Source organism: Pleurodeles waltl, chromosome 1_1 (assembly GCF_031143425.1).
Source record: "Pleurodeles waltl isolate 20211129_DDA chromosome 1_1, aPleWal1.hap1.20221129, whole genome shotgun sequence".
NCBI classification, from domain to species: Eukaryota; Metazoa; Chordata; class Amphibia; order Caudata; family Salamandridae; genus Pleurodeles; species Pleurodeles waltl.
This window is the reverse complement of record NC_090436.1, coordinates 602,076,967-602,089,870: the sequence shown is the minus strand read 5'-3', so window position 1 is coordinate 602,089,870 and position 12,904 is coordinate 602,076,967. Positions and strand designations below refer to the sequence as shown.

The 12,904-nt window shown below is 43.8% G+C and overlaps 1 protein-coding gene across 1 annotated transcript in view; it reads right to left on the bottom strand.

Moving 5' to 3' along the window:
* FER (FER tyrosine kinase) overlaps positions 1 to 12,904 on the bottom strand; it is a 772,263-nt gene that overhangs the window by 633,018 nt on the left and 126,341 nt on the right. Inside the window, exon 5 of the mRNA XM_069226363.1 lies at positions 5,739 to 5,922. Within this exon, the coding sequence (XP_069082464.1) occupies positions 5,739 to 5,922 (184 nt within the window). The remainder of the gene's footprint in view (positions 1 to 5,738; positions 5,923 to 12,904) is intronic.

The window sequence follows — 12,904 nt, the reverse complement described above, 5'->3', positions numbered from 1 at the left end:
TCAGCTTGTGCTGTGACGCAATGGGTATAGCAGTCACCAAATATATAGGGCAGAAAATTCCAAAGCACAATAACACTTACGGTGCAGTACAATTGTGATCTTGTGTCAGTCTAGTGAACCACCGTGACAGCACACTTTTGATAACTGGCACTGTGGTTAGTGAGTTTGTGTCGCACTGTCAAGACTTTCTTCTCCGGATTAGGCCTCAGTCACATCATCGCCAACAATGTACAGCACAGCTTGTGTTTTTTCAAGTTTATTGGAGACAAACTACTGAAGTGTTTTCTTCAAGTTTGTTGAAGAAACGCTCCTAACGTACTTCCCAGAAGCCAGATGATTTTAACTGGCACTCAAGAATCACCCAAGGATCATATAATAATATTTCACCAGCTTAAAGCTACATACAACAGAGTGCTAGGTGCATACAAAGGATGGGGTAATCTAAAATGACTCATCAGAATTGGCACTCGACAGGAAAAAGACAGATGATACAGGTTGTGGGTGCCTTTAACAAAAACAAGGTACCCCCTAGGTCAGTTCCCACAGCAGGATATTTTTGGGAAACAATGCCTCCGATCTACCATTGTGGTTTCTGCTCAAATTGCAAGATGTGGTACAATCTATGGGAACAGAGCCATTAGTCCAGAATGCGGATCACACTTGTAAGAGACTTATGAGATAACTGAATATAGCAAAATTGTAAGTATCTGAGGCAAGCTGTAGTGAAATGTGTGTTTCAACCACGGACTTTGTGTTGCACCACTTTGCACCTGGCTTAGCTGCCCAGAGTTCACCAGTTACAGACTCAATTTTGTATTCAGTTTAGCCTTAGCTTCATTCTGCCTATTGACTTTATCGTAGCATTAGACACTGCCATGTTAAAGGCTGCCCGTAATTTTCCACATTGTAAACTGTACATTCTGTCTTGTTCTCGTAATGTTTCCCACTAAGGGCTTTGGTTGATAAGAATGTCTCAGACGGCAGGGAATGGCCTTGCTTTGACTTGACATCTTGGGATTGTGATCAAATCCCAACGTGTTATTTTCAAAGCATACCTAAACTAGCCAGCATTTTTTAATACTTCTTGCACAACTTGAGGGTTTTTTCCAGAAAGCTCCTTCTTCGTTTTTTTAAGATATAAAAGAGACCCAGTTTGACAGTAGGAGATTCAGAGACCTCAATCAGGATTCAGACGTCCGATGTCTGATATAGATTTACCGTGAGGTTAGAGATCTCTCTGATCTCTCTTTCGAAGTCGAACGCGGTCATTGGCTTTCTGCAGGAGAAAGGTGAAGCACCTGACAGGCCCTACGGTTATGCATTTTTATTAATTATTTGCTTTGCGTTATAATATAGATACACATATTTGCTGTGTATACTGCAGTGTAGAATCATTCATGTATGTTTTCATTTCATTGCTGTGACTATTTTTAAATGTGTGCTTTCAACATGCTAATCTCCTTTTAGTAACCTCGCATAGTGAAATAATAAATGTCTTCTTTGGACCTACCCTACCCCACCCTGTCATAAAAACTACCCTGACCAACACTCTGCCCTGAACCCTAAAACTTATCCTGTTCTAAAAACAACCCTGACCCCCACTCCGCTCTAAACACTAAAACCTACCCTGTTCTAATAACCATCCCACTGTATCCTAAAAACTACCCGACACCCGTCTTTGCCCTAAACCATACAAGCTACTCTTGCCCTAAAACCTACCCCACCCTGTCCTAAAAATTACCCTGACCTCCCCACCCTAGACTCAAAAACCTAGCCTGCCCCGTCCTTAAAAACTACCCTGCCCTGTCCTAAAAGCTACCCTGCACTGTACTAAAAACTACTCTTACCCCACTCCGCCTTAAACCGTAACCTGTTCTAAAAACGACTCCACCCTGTCCTAAAAACTACCCCGACCTTGACTCTGCCCTTAACACTAAAACCTACCCTGTTCTAAAAACTACCCCAACCCCGCTTTTGCCCTAAACCCTACAAGCTACTCTGCCTTGTCCTAAAACCTACCCCACCCTGTCCTGAAAATTACCCTGACATCCCAGCCCTAAAACCTAGGATGCCCCGTCCAAAAAACTGCCCCACCCTAAATCCTAAAAGCTACCCTGCCCTTACCTTGACCCCCGCCCTAAGACTTACCCTGCCCTAAAAACTACCCTGCCCTAAACCCTAAAAGCTACCCTGCCCTTTCCAAAAACCTACCCACACTGTCCTAAAAACTACCCTGAACCCCCACCCTGCCATAAACCCTAAAACCTACTGTGCCCTGTCCTAAAAACGACCTGGACCCCCTGCCCCCAACCTAAAAGCTACCCTGCCTGTCCTAAAACCTTCCCAGTCCTGTTCTAAAAACTACTCCAACCCCCCCAGCCTAAACCATAAAACCTACCCTGTCCTAAAAACTACTCTGACCCCCAGCCCTGAAACTTACAACCTACTCCGCCCTGTGCTGAAAACTACCCCAACACCCCACCCTGCACCCTAAAAACTACCCTGCCCTGTGCTAAAACCTAACCCGCCCTGTAAAAAAAAAAAAAAAAAAAACTACCCCGCCGCCACCATAATCCCTAAAACCTTCCCTGTCCTAATATCGACCCCACCCTGTCCTAAAAACTACCCTGATCCCCACCCTCAACCCTAAAACCTATCCCCACCCGGTCCTAAAATCTACCCTGAGATCCCACCCTAAAACTTACCCTGCCCTAAAACTACCCCCCCACCGTAAACCCCAAAAGCTACCCTGCCCTGTCCTAAAACCTACACCGCCCTGTCCTAAAAACTACCCCGCCCCACCCTAATCCCTAAAACCTCCCTTGTTTTAAAATCTACCCCACACCCTGTCTCAAGAACGACCCCGATCCCCCTCCCTAAGCACCACCCCGCCTCCCGCCCCTAAATCCTAAAACCTACCCCAATCCCGCTCTAAAACCTAAAACTTACCTTGTCCTAAAGACTAACCCAACCTGTCCTAAAAACTACCCCAACCCCACCCTAAACCCTACCCCACCCTGTCCTAAAAGTTACCCGACCCCCTGCATTCACCCTAAACCCTTAAAGCTACCCTGCCCTGTCCTAAAACCTACCCTGCCCTAAAAACTACACTTACAACCCCCACCCTGAACCCTAAAACCTATCCTGTCCTAAAACCTACCCCGCCCGGTCCTAAAAAAAAAAACCCTGCCCCTGCCCTAATCCATAAAATCTATCCTGCCACGTCCTAACACTACCCCTCCCCATCCCTAAACCCTAAAAGCTACCCTGCCCTAAAAACTACCCGACCCCTTGCCCCCACCCTAAACCTTACAACCTAAAAACGTCCCCACCCTGCCATAAAAACTACCCTGAGCGCCCATCCTACACCCTATCCTGTCCTGTCCCAAAAACGACCCTGACACCCCCGCCCCACATTTAAAGCTACCCTGCTCTTTCCTAAAACCTACCCCGTCCGTCTTAAAAGCTACCCTGACTCCCAGCCCTAAACCCTAAAACTCATCCTGTCCAAAAAACTAACCAGTCCCCCCGCCTCCCTGTACCCTAAACCCTACCACACCCTGTCCTACAAAGTACTCAACCCCCCCTGCCTTCACCCCAAACCCTAAAAGCTACCTTGCCCTGTCCTAAAACTACTTCATCCCAGCTAAAACCCTAAAACCTACCTTGCCCTGTCCCCAAAACTACCCCACCCTGTCCTAAACCCTAAAAGCTACCCAGCCATAAAACATACCCCAACCTGTCCTAAAAACCATCCCCAACCCCTACTTCGCCCTAAACCCTAAAATCTACCCGGTCCTTAAAACTATCCTGAACCCAAACCCTAAAACCTTCCCCACCTTTTCCTAAAAACTACCCGACACTCTGACCCTATCCTAAAAACTACCCCAACACTTGCATCCTCAACCCCACCACACCCCAAACCTGGCCCCACTAACTTCTCTGGTCACTACTCTTTCCTGTTCTACCCAGACTGCTCTCTCTGCTGTTACCAAGCATATGCGTTATTAAGGCATGCATCCTTAATGCATGCATAGTAAATGCATATGCGTGGAAATGGCAACGTGGTCAATGCATAGAGTAAAATTGACCACATTGCTAGTGATGTTTCCCGGCTGGGAGGCCTTATCCTGTAGTACACTAAAAAATACTGACTTGGGTCTAGTCAGGTACGTTTACCTAACCTTAAGCTCAACCCTGGGTAGCTGTGACTGCGAGCAGTAAGGCTTAGAAAACAAACAATGTGTAAAGCATTTAACAGCACCAAACAAAATAAGAAGTCCCATGACACAAAAGAAACAAGACATCAATGTATAAAAACACATTATAGATTGTTATGAATTTTTAGAGAACTTAATCTTCAAATCCACCGGAGAGTTTAGAGATACAGATTTTAGAAGCAATAAATATACTGGCCCTGGCCAACAAAAAGTTTGTAAACTTTTGAAGTTTGTAAAAGTTACTTTGGTAACTCCAGCCCGAGTTGGGGACCCAAATCCAGCAGAAAAGAGATCTAGGGGGGCAGAAAGGATACTTTGGACAGTGACCTTCCCACCAGAGTGTTTTTAAGGCAAGATCCAAACAGGAGGACTGCTATAGACATCATTGGAGTGGTTCTGATGCTGAGGGATGCAGGCAAAAATATGCTTATATGGTGCTCCGTTTGTGGTGCGGTCGAAAGAGTAGCCTTTGTGGTGCTTTCTCAGTCCAAGGGTGAAGTGGGGCGAACTTGGCCACAGACGTCAGGGTTCTCCCTCTAAGTCCTCTACATTGTAGTAGCCAGCCAGCCGATGCTGGTCTACTGGTTAGTCTGCACCACGGTTTGGGCAAAATCCATTGCTGGGGGCTGTGTCCCTTGGATATGACAAATCCAGTCCTGGGTAGCACTTCCAGGTTCAGCAGGCGCAGGTCTATCCTCTTGGGTGCCCGGTGACAGGTAGCAGTAAAAAGTCGGCGGTGGCTACCAACTTTGCGACTTGGGCAACCCCAGTTCCTGTGTCTCTGGAGCTGGTTCAAGGAAATGAGCCGACTGATCCGTGGAGTCACTGCTGTGGTTGGATGTCGGGAATCAACTTTTCCCTCAGCCATGAGTCGTAGGCACAGTCCAAAGTTTGGTAGCCGAAAGTGCAGCAGGTGCAGTCCTTCAGAGAGTGGCCTCTCTTTGTGCGGGTCCAAGACCAGCATGGCAGCCCTTCATCAGCCCTCTCTTCGAATCCAGCATGCTCTCAGGGTCAGGGTGCCATATTTATCCCAGCAAAGTGCACTGAGGGGATCACATGGTCACTAAGGCAATGGGCTACTGGGTCCCCTCCTACCTATTGATGAAGTTCCAGACCTCTTCTGTTTGTTTGGTGTTTACATATGGTTTAATTTAAAGTTAGTTGTGAATATCTTACCATATAACAAAGAACAACTTACATGTAGTGTTTGTGCTTGTTAAATGAGTTTCAAATGAAAGATGCATACATCCTTAAAGCATGTAGTTGTTTCAAAAATCATTCAACATATTTAAAATACACTGCAAAATTAGATTTTTTTTTTTACCTTACAAAGCCCGAAAATTAACTCAAGTTTAACATGTAAATGTCTCACCACTAACGGTTTCTCAGTCTTTACAACTGTACACAATGCATTCCTAAAAAGGCATCTTACCTTTACCACAAAAACAATTATTTGCATCAAAATTAATTTACAGTAGGGGGGATAGAATATCAAAACTGGAAAGAAGCAGGTCTTACAGTGCTTTTATCATTTCCTCCTGCATCCTCTGTAGAGAGTCAAGTAATAGCGGGAGAGTAGTGTCATAATACTGATGCTGGTGTAGCTGAGCTCCCTTTAATGCCAACACATACTGATTATGAAGCATATGGAGTTTCATGGTGGCTTTATCATATCGGTCCTTAGCCTTTTCAGTCTCCTTTCCTACAGGGAATGATTTAAAAAAAGAAATTATATCAATATCATGAAGCAGAGAGACACTTTCAAGCAATATACCGAATAAAGTCAGGATGATAATCAAACAGACACACACAAGATAAGGAGCTAAGAAACGCACTTAGCAATTTAAAAAAAATCATATATATATTTCTTGATGAATGATCAACCCTGGGGCCAACTGTGCCTACAAATAACGACACTTTCACACAACAGTTTCAGGATCTTCACGTTTCTGTTATCTCCAACTCCACCACCAGGGACATAAGTCCTTGCTACATTATTGGACTATTTATTTCTGTGTGCTGTGATCACATTGCTTATATATATATATATATATATATATATATATATATATATATATATACCCACACACACACACACACATATACAGGGAGTGCAGAATTATTAGGCAAGTTGTATTTTTGAGGATTAATTTTATTATTGAACAACAACCATGTTCTCAATGAACCCAAAAAACTCATTAATATCAAAGCTGAATATTTTTGGAAGACGTTTTTAGTTTGTTTTTAGTTTTAGCTATGTTAGGGGGATATCTGTGTGTGCAGGTGACTATTACTGTGCATAATTATTAGGCAACTTAACAAAAAAAAAATATATACCCATTTCAATTATTAATTATTACCAGTGAAACCAATATAACATCTCAACATTCACAAATATACATTTCTGACATTCAAAAACAAAACAAAAACAAATCAGTGACCAATATAGCCACCTTTCTTTGCAAGGACACTCAAAAGCCTGCCATCCATGGATTCTGTCAGTGTTTTGATCTGTTCACCATCAACATAGCATGCAGCAGCAACCACAGCCTCCCAGACACTGTTCAGAGAGGTGTACTGTTTTCCCTCCTTGTAAATCTCACATTTGATGATGGACCACAGGTTCTCAATGGGGTTCAGATCAGGTGAACAAGGAGGCCATGTCATTAGATTTCCTTCTTTTATACCCTTTCTTGCCAGCCACGCTGTGGAGTACTTGGACGCGTGTGATGGAGCATTGTCCTGCATGAAAATCATGTTTTTCTTGAAGGATGCAGACTTCTTCCTGTACCACTGCTTGAAGAAGGTGTCTTCCAGGAACTGGCAGTAGGACTGGGAGTTGAGCTTGACTCCATCCTCAACCCGAAAAGGCCCTACAAGCTCATCTTTGATGATACCAGCCGAAACCAGTACTCCACCTCCACCTTGCTGGCGTCTGAGTCGGACTGGAGCTCTCTGCCCTTTACCAATCCAGCCACGGGCCCATCCATCTGGCCCATCAAGACTCACTCTCATTTCATCAGTCCATAAAACCTTAGAAAAATCAGTCTTGAGATATTTCTTGGCCCAGTCTTGACGTTTCAGCTTGTGTGCCTTGTTCAGTGGTGGTCGTCTTTCAGCCTTTCTTACCTTGGCCATGTCTCTGAGTATTGCACACCTTGTGCTTTTGGGCACTCCAGTGATGTTGCAGCTCTGAAATATGGCCAAACTGGTGGCAAGTGGCATCGTGGCAGCTGCACGATTGACTTTTCTCAGTTCATGGGCAGTTATTTTGCGCCTTGGTTTTTCCACACGCTTCTTGAGACCCTGTTGACTATTTTGAATGAAACGCTTGTTTGTTCGATGATCACGCTTCAGAAGCTTTGCAATTTTAAGAGTGCTGCATCCCTCTGCAAGATATCTCACTATTTTTGACTTTTCTGAGCCTGTCAAGTCCTTCTTTTGACCCATTTTGCCAAAGGAAAGGAAGTTGCCTAATAATTATGCACACCTGATATAGGGTGTTGATGTCATTAGACCACACCCCTTCTCATTACAGAGATGCACATCACCTAATATGCTTAATTGGTAGTAGGCTTTCGAGCCTATACAGCTTGGAGTAAGACAACATGCATAAAGAGGATGATGTGGTCAAAATACTCATTTGCCTAATAATTCTGCACTCCCTGTGTATGTATATATATATATATATATGTATGTATATATATATATATATATATATATATATATATATATATATATATATATGGAAAATGTCACTTACCCAGTGTACATCTGTTCGTGGCATTAGTCGCTGCAGATTCACATGCTGTGCACATCCCGCCATCTGGTGTTGGGCTCGGAGTGTTACAAGTTGTTTTTCTTCGAAGAAGTCTTTTCGAGTCACGAGATCGAGGGACTCCACCCATTTCGGCTCCATTGCGCATGGGCGTCGACTCCATCTTAGATTGTTTTCCCCGCAGAGGGTGAGGTAGGAGTTGTATATGCTGGTAATAGTGCCCATGCAATGGAGTGAATACGTATGTACATAATGTAGTTTAAAGTAATATATTTACAAATATACAGATGTTCAAGATCAACTTCTAAACGGCTACAGGCTCCCGGGGAGGCGGGTGGGCGCATGTGAATCTGCAGCGACTAATGCCACAAACAGATGTACACTGGGTAAGTGACATTTTCCGTTCAATGGCATGTGTAGCTGCAGATACACATGCTGTGCATAGACCAGTAAGCAGTTATCTCCCCAAAAGCGGTGGTTCAGCCTGTAGGAGTTGAAGTTGTTTGAAACAATGTTCGTAGTACTGCTTGGCCTACTGTGGCTTGTTGTGCCGTTAGCACATCTACACAGTAGTGTTTGGTAAATGTATGAGGCGTAGACCGTGTAGCTGCCTTACATATTTCGGTCATTGGAATATTTCCTAGAAAGGCCATGGTAGCACCTTTCTTTCTAGTTGAGTGTGCCTTTGGTGAAATAGGCAGCTCTCTGTTTGCTTTAAGATAACAGGTTTGAATGCACTTAACTATCCATCTAGCAATGCCTTATTTAGAAATTGGATTTCCTGTATGAGGTTTTTGGAAAGCAGTAAATAATTGTTTTGTTTTTCGAATTAGTTTTGTTCTGTCAATGTAGTACATTAACGCTCTTTTGATGTCTAATGTATGTAGTGCTCTTTCAGCTACAGAGTCTGGCTGTGGGAAGAACACTGGTAATTCTACTGTTTGATTTAAGGGGAACGGTGATATGACTTTTGGTAAAAATTTAGGATTTGTCCGTAGAACTACTTTATGCTTTGTGTATTTGAATAAATGGTTCTTGTATGGTAAATGCTCGAATCTCACTTACTCTTCTTAAAGATATGCATGGGCTCAAAAGGTGGACCCATGAGTCGTGTTAAGACAATGTTGAGGTTCCATGAAGGAACTGGTGGTGTTCTTGGTGGTATAATTCTCTTTAGACCTTCCATAAATGCTTTTATGACTGGTATCCTAAATAGAGAAGTTGAGTGCGTAATTTGCAGGTAAGCTGAAATTGCTGTAAGATGTATCTTAATGGAAGAAAAAGCTAGCTTTGACTTTTGCAGATGTAGTAAGTATCCTACGATGTCTTTGGCAGATGCGTGTAAGGGTTGAATTTGATTATTATGGCAGTAATAAACAAATCTTTTCCACTTATTTGCATAGCAATGTCTAGTGGTAGGTTTCCTAGCTTGTTTTATGACCTCCATACATTCATGTGTAAGGTCTAAGTGTCCGAACTCAAGGACTTCAGGAGCCAGATTGCTAGATTCAGCGATGCTGATCTGTTGTTTGTGTTGCGTTAACAGATCTGGTATGTTTGGTAGTTTGACATGAGGCACTACTGAGAGGTCTAGTAGTGTTGTGTACCAAGGTTGTCTTGCCCATGTTGGCGCTATTAGTATGAGTTTGAGTTTGTTTTGACTCAACTTGTTTACTAGATATGGAAGGAGTGGGAGAGGGGGAAAAGCGTAAGCAAATATCCCTGACCAACTCATCCATAACGCATTGCCCTGAGACTGATCTTGTGGGTACGTGGATGCGAAGTTTTGGCATTTTGCATTTTCCTTTGTTGCAAATAGATCTATTTGTGGTGTTCCCCAACTCTGGAAGTAAGTATTCAGTATTTGGGGGTGAATCTCCCATTCGTGGATCTGTTGGTGATCCCGAGAGAGATTGTCTGCTAACTGATTCTGAATTCCTGGAATAAATTGTGCTATTAGGCGAATGTGGTTGTGAATCGCCCAATGCCATATTTTCTGTGCCAGGAGACACAAATGTGTTGAGTGTGTCCCTCTCTGTTTGTTTAGGTAATACATCGTTGTCATGTTGTCTGTTTTGACAAGAATGTGTTTGTGGCTTATTATGGGTTGAAATGCTTTCAGCGCTAGAAATACTGCCAATAGGTCTAAGTGATTTTTGTGAAACTGTTTTTGGTGAGTGTCCCATTGTCCTTGGATGCTGTATTGATTGAGGTGTGCTCCCCACCCTATCATGGAGGCATCTGTCGTTATTACATATTGTGGCACTGGGTCTTGGAAAGGCCGCCCTTGGTTTAAATTTATAGTGTTCCACCATTGAAGCGAGGTGTATGTTTGGCGGTCTACCAACACCAGATCTAGAAGTTGACCCTGTGCCTGTGACCACTGTGATGCTAGGCACTGTTGTAAGGGCCGCATGTGCAACCTTGTGTTTGGGACAATGGCTATGCATGAGGACATCATGCCTAGGAGTTTCATCACCATTTTGACTTGTATTTTTTGATTTGGATACATGGCCTGTATTACATTGTGAAATGCCTGAACCCTTTGTGGACTTGGAGTGGCAATCCCTTTTGCTGTGTTGATTGTCGCCCCTAAGTATTGCTGTGTTTGACACGGCAGAAGGTGTGACTTTGTGTAGTTGATTGAGAAACCTAGTTTGTGGAGGGTTTCTATGACATACTTTGGGTGTTGTGAACACCTTTCTAGCGTGTTGGTTTTGATTAACCAATCGTCTAGGTACGGGAACACATGTATTTGCTGCCTTCTGATATGTGCAGCTACGACTGCTAGGCACTTTGTAAAAACTCTTGGCGAGTTGTTATTCCGAATGGCAACACCTTGAATTGGTAATGTATCCCTTGGAATACAAACCTTAAGTACTTTCTGTGTGAAGGATGTATCGGTATATGGAAATATGCATCCTTTAGGTCTAGTGTTGTCATGTAGTCTTGTTGTTTGAGTAGTGGGATTACGTCTTGTAATGTCACCACGTGAAAGTGATCTGATTTGATGTAGGTATTTAATGTTCGGAGATCCAATATAGGTCTCAGACTCTTGTCTTTTTGGGGTATGAGAAAGTACAGAGAGTAAACTCCTGTTCCTTTCTGGTGTTTTGGTACTAATTCTATTGCTTCTTTTAGTAGCAATGCCTGAACTTCTAGTCCTAGAAGATCTATATGTTGTTTTGACATATTGTGTGTTTTCAGTGGGACGTTTGGAGGGAATTTGAGAAATTCTATGCAATAACCATGCTGGATAATTGCCAGTACCCAAGTGTCTGTTGTTATCTCCTCCCAATGTTTGTAAAATTGGCTTAGTCTCCCCCCCACAGGTGTTATGTGTTGGGGATGTGTGACTTGGAAGTCACTGCTTGTTTTGAGGGGTTTTGGGGCTTTGGAACTTCCCTCTATTTTTTTGGAATTGTCCCCCTCTATATTGCCCCCGAAAACTTCCCCGCTGATATTGGCTTTGATAAGTGAGCCTTGCTTGTGAGGTTGTGGCCTCTGTAGGTTGACCTCGAAACCCTCCCCTAAATTGTGTTTTGCGAAATGTGCCTCTGCTTTGTGGGGAGTAGAGTGCGCCCATGGCTTTTGCGGTATCAGTATCTTTTTTGAGTTTTTCAATAGCAGTGTCGACTTCCGGCCCAAACAACTGCTGTTCATTAAAGGGCATATTCAGCACGGCTTGTTGTATTTCCGGCTTGAATCCTGACGTACGCAACCATGCGTGTCTCCTTATCGTTATTGCAGTATTTACTGTCCTTGCAGCCGAATCTGCTGCGTCCATTGATGACCGTATCTGAGTATTGGAGATACTTTGTCCTTCTTCTACCACTTGTTGTGCCCTTTTCTGGAACTCTTTGGGTAAGTGTTCTATGAAATGCTGCATTTCGTCCCAATGAGCTCTATCGTATCTTGCCAAAAGTGCTTGTGAATTGGCAATACGCCATTGGTTTGCTGCTTGTGCTGCAACTCTTTTACCCGCAGCATCGAATTTGCGACTCTCCTTGTCTGGAGGTGGTGCATCTCCCGAGCTATGAGAGTTTGCTCTCTTGCGAGCTGCCCCAACAACCACAGAATCTGGTTTTAATTGCTGCGTAATATAAACAGGGGCTGTTGGTGGTGGCTTGTACTTCTTCTCCACCCTTGGAGTTATGGCTCTGCCTTTTACAGGATCCTGAAATATTTGTTTGGAATGTTTTAGCATTCCCGGGAGCATAGGTAAGCTTTGGTATTGGCTATGAGTGGAGGAGAGTGTATTAAACAAAAAGTCATCCTCAATTGGTTCTGAATGCAAGGTGACATTATGAAACGCAGCTGCCCTTGAGACCACCTGCGTGTAGGATGTACTGTCTTCAGGTGGCGACAGCCTCGCAGGGTAACAGTCTGGGCTGTTATCTGATACAGGAGCATCATAAAGGTCCCATGCATCGGGATCATCTTGACTCATTGCAGTATGAGTCGGGGATTGCATCAGTGGTGGAGTGGCTACTGGTGATGTGTGCATTGATGGTGGTGGAGATGGTGGTGGAGTTGTTTGTCTTGCCACGTTTGCCTGTGGCTGCTTGTCCTTTTCTTGAAAGGCAAGTCTTCTTTTCATCTTAATTGGGGGGAAGAGTGCTTATCTTCCCTGTGTCTTTTTGAATGTGGAGCCTTCTTTGAGTGTAGTCTGGCTCAACTGATTCAAGTTCAGCTCCGAACTTATGTCCTTGCATCTGGGAGGACAATCCCTGTTCCTCTGTGTAGGAACCTGTTTTCGGTTCCGAGGCTGGATGTTTCGGAATCGAAATCTTTTCGGTCGCCTTTTTGGGCTCCGAGGAAACCTTCTTTATTTTCGGCGTCGTGGTGTCTCGGTGCCGAACCATTTCGGTGCCACTGTCTCGGTGCCGAATCTGCTCGGAGCCAC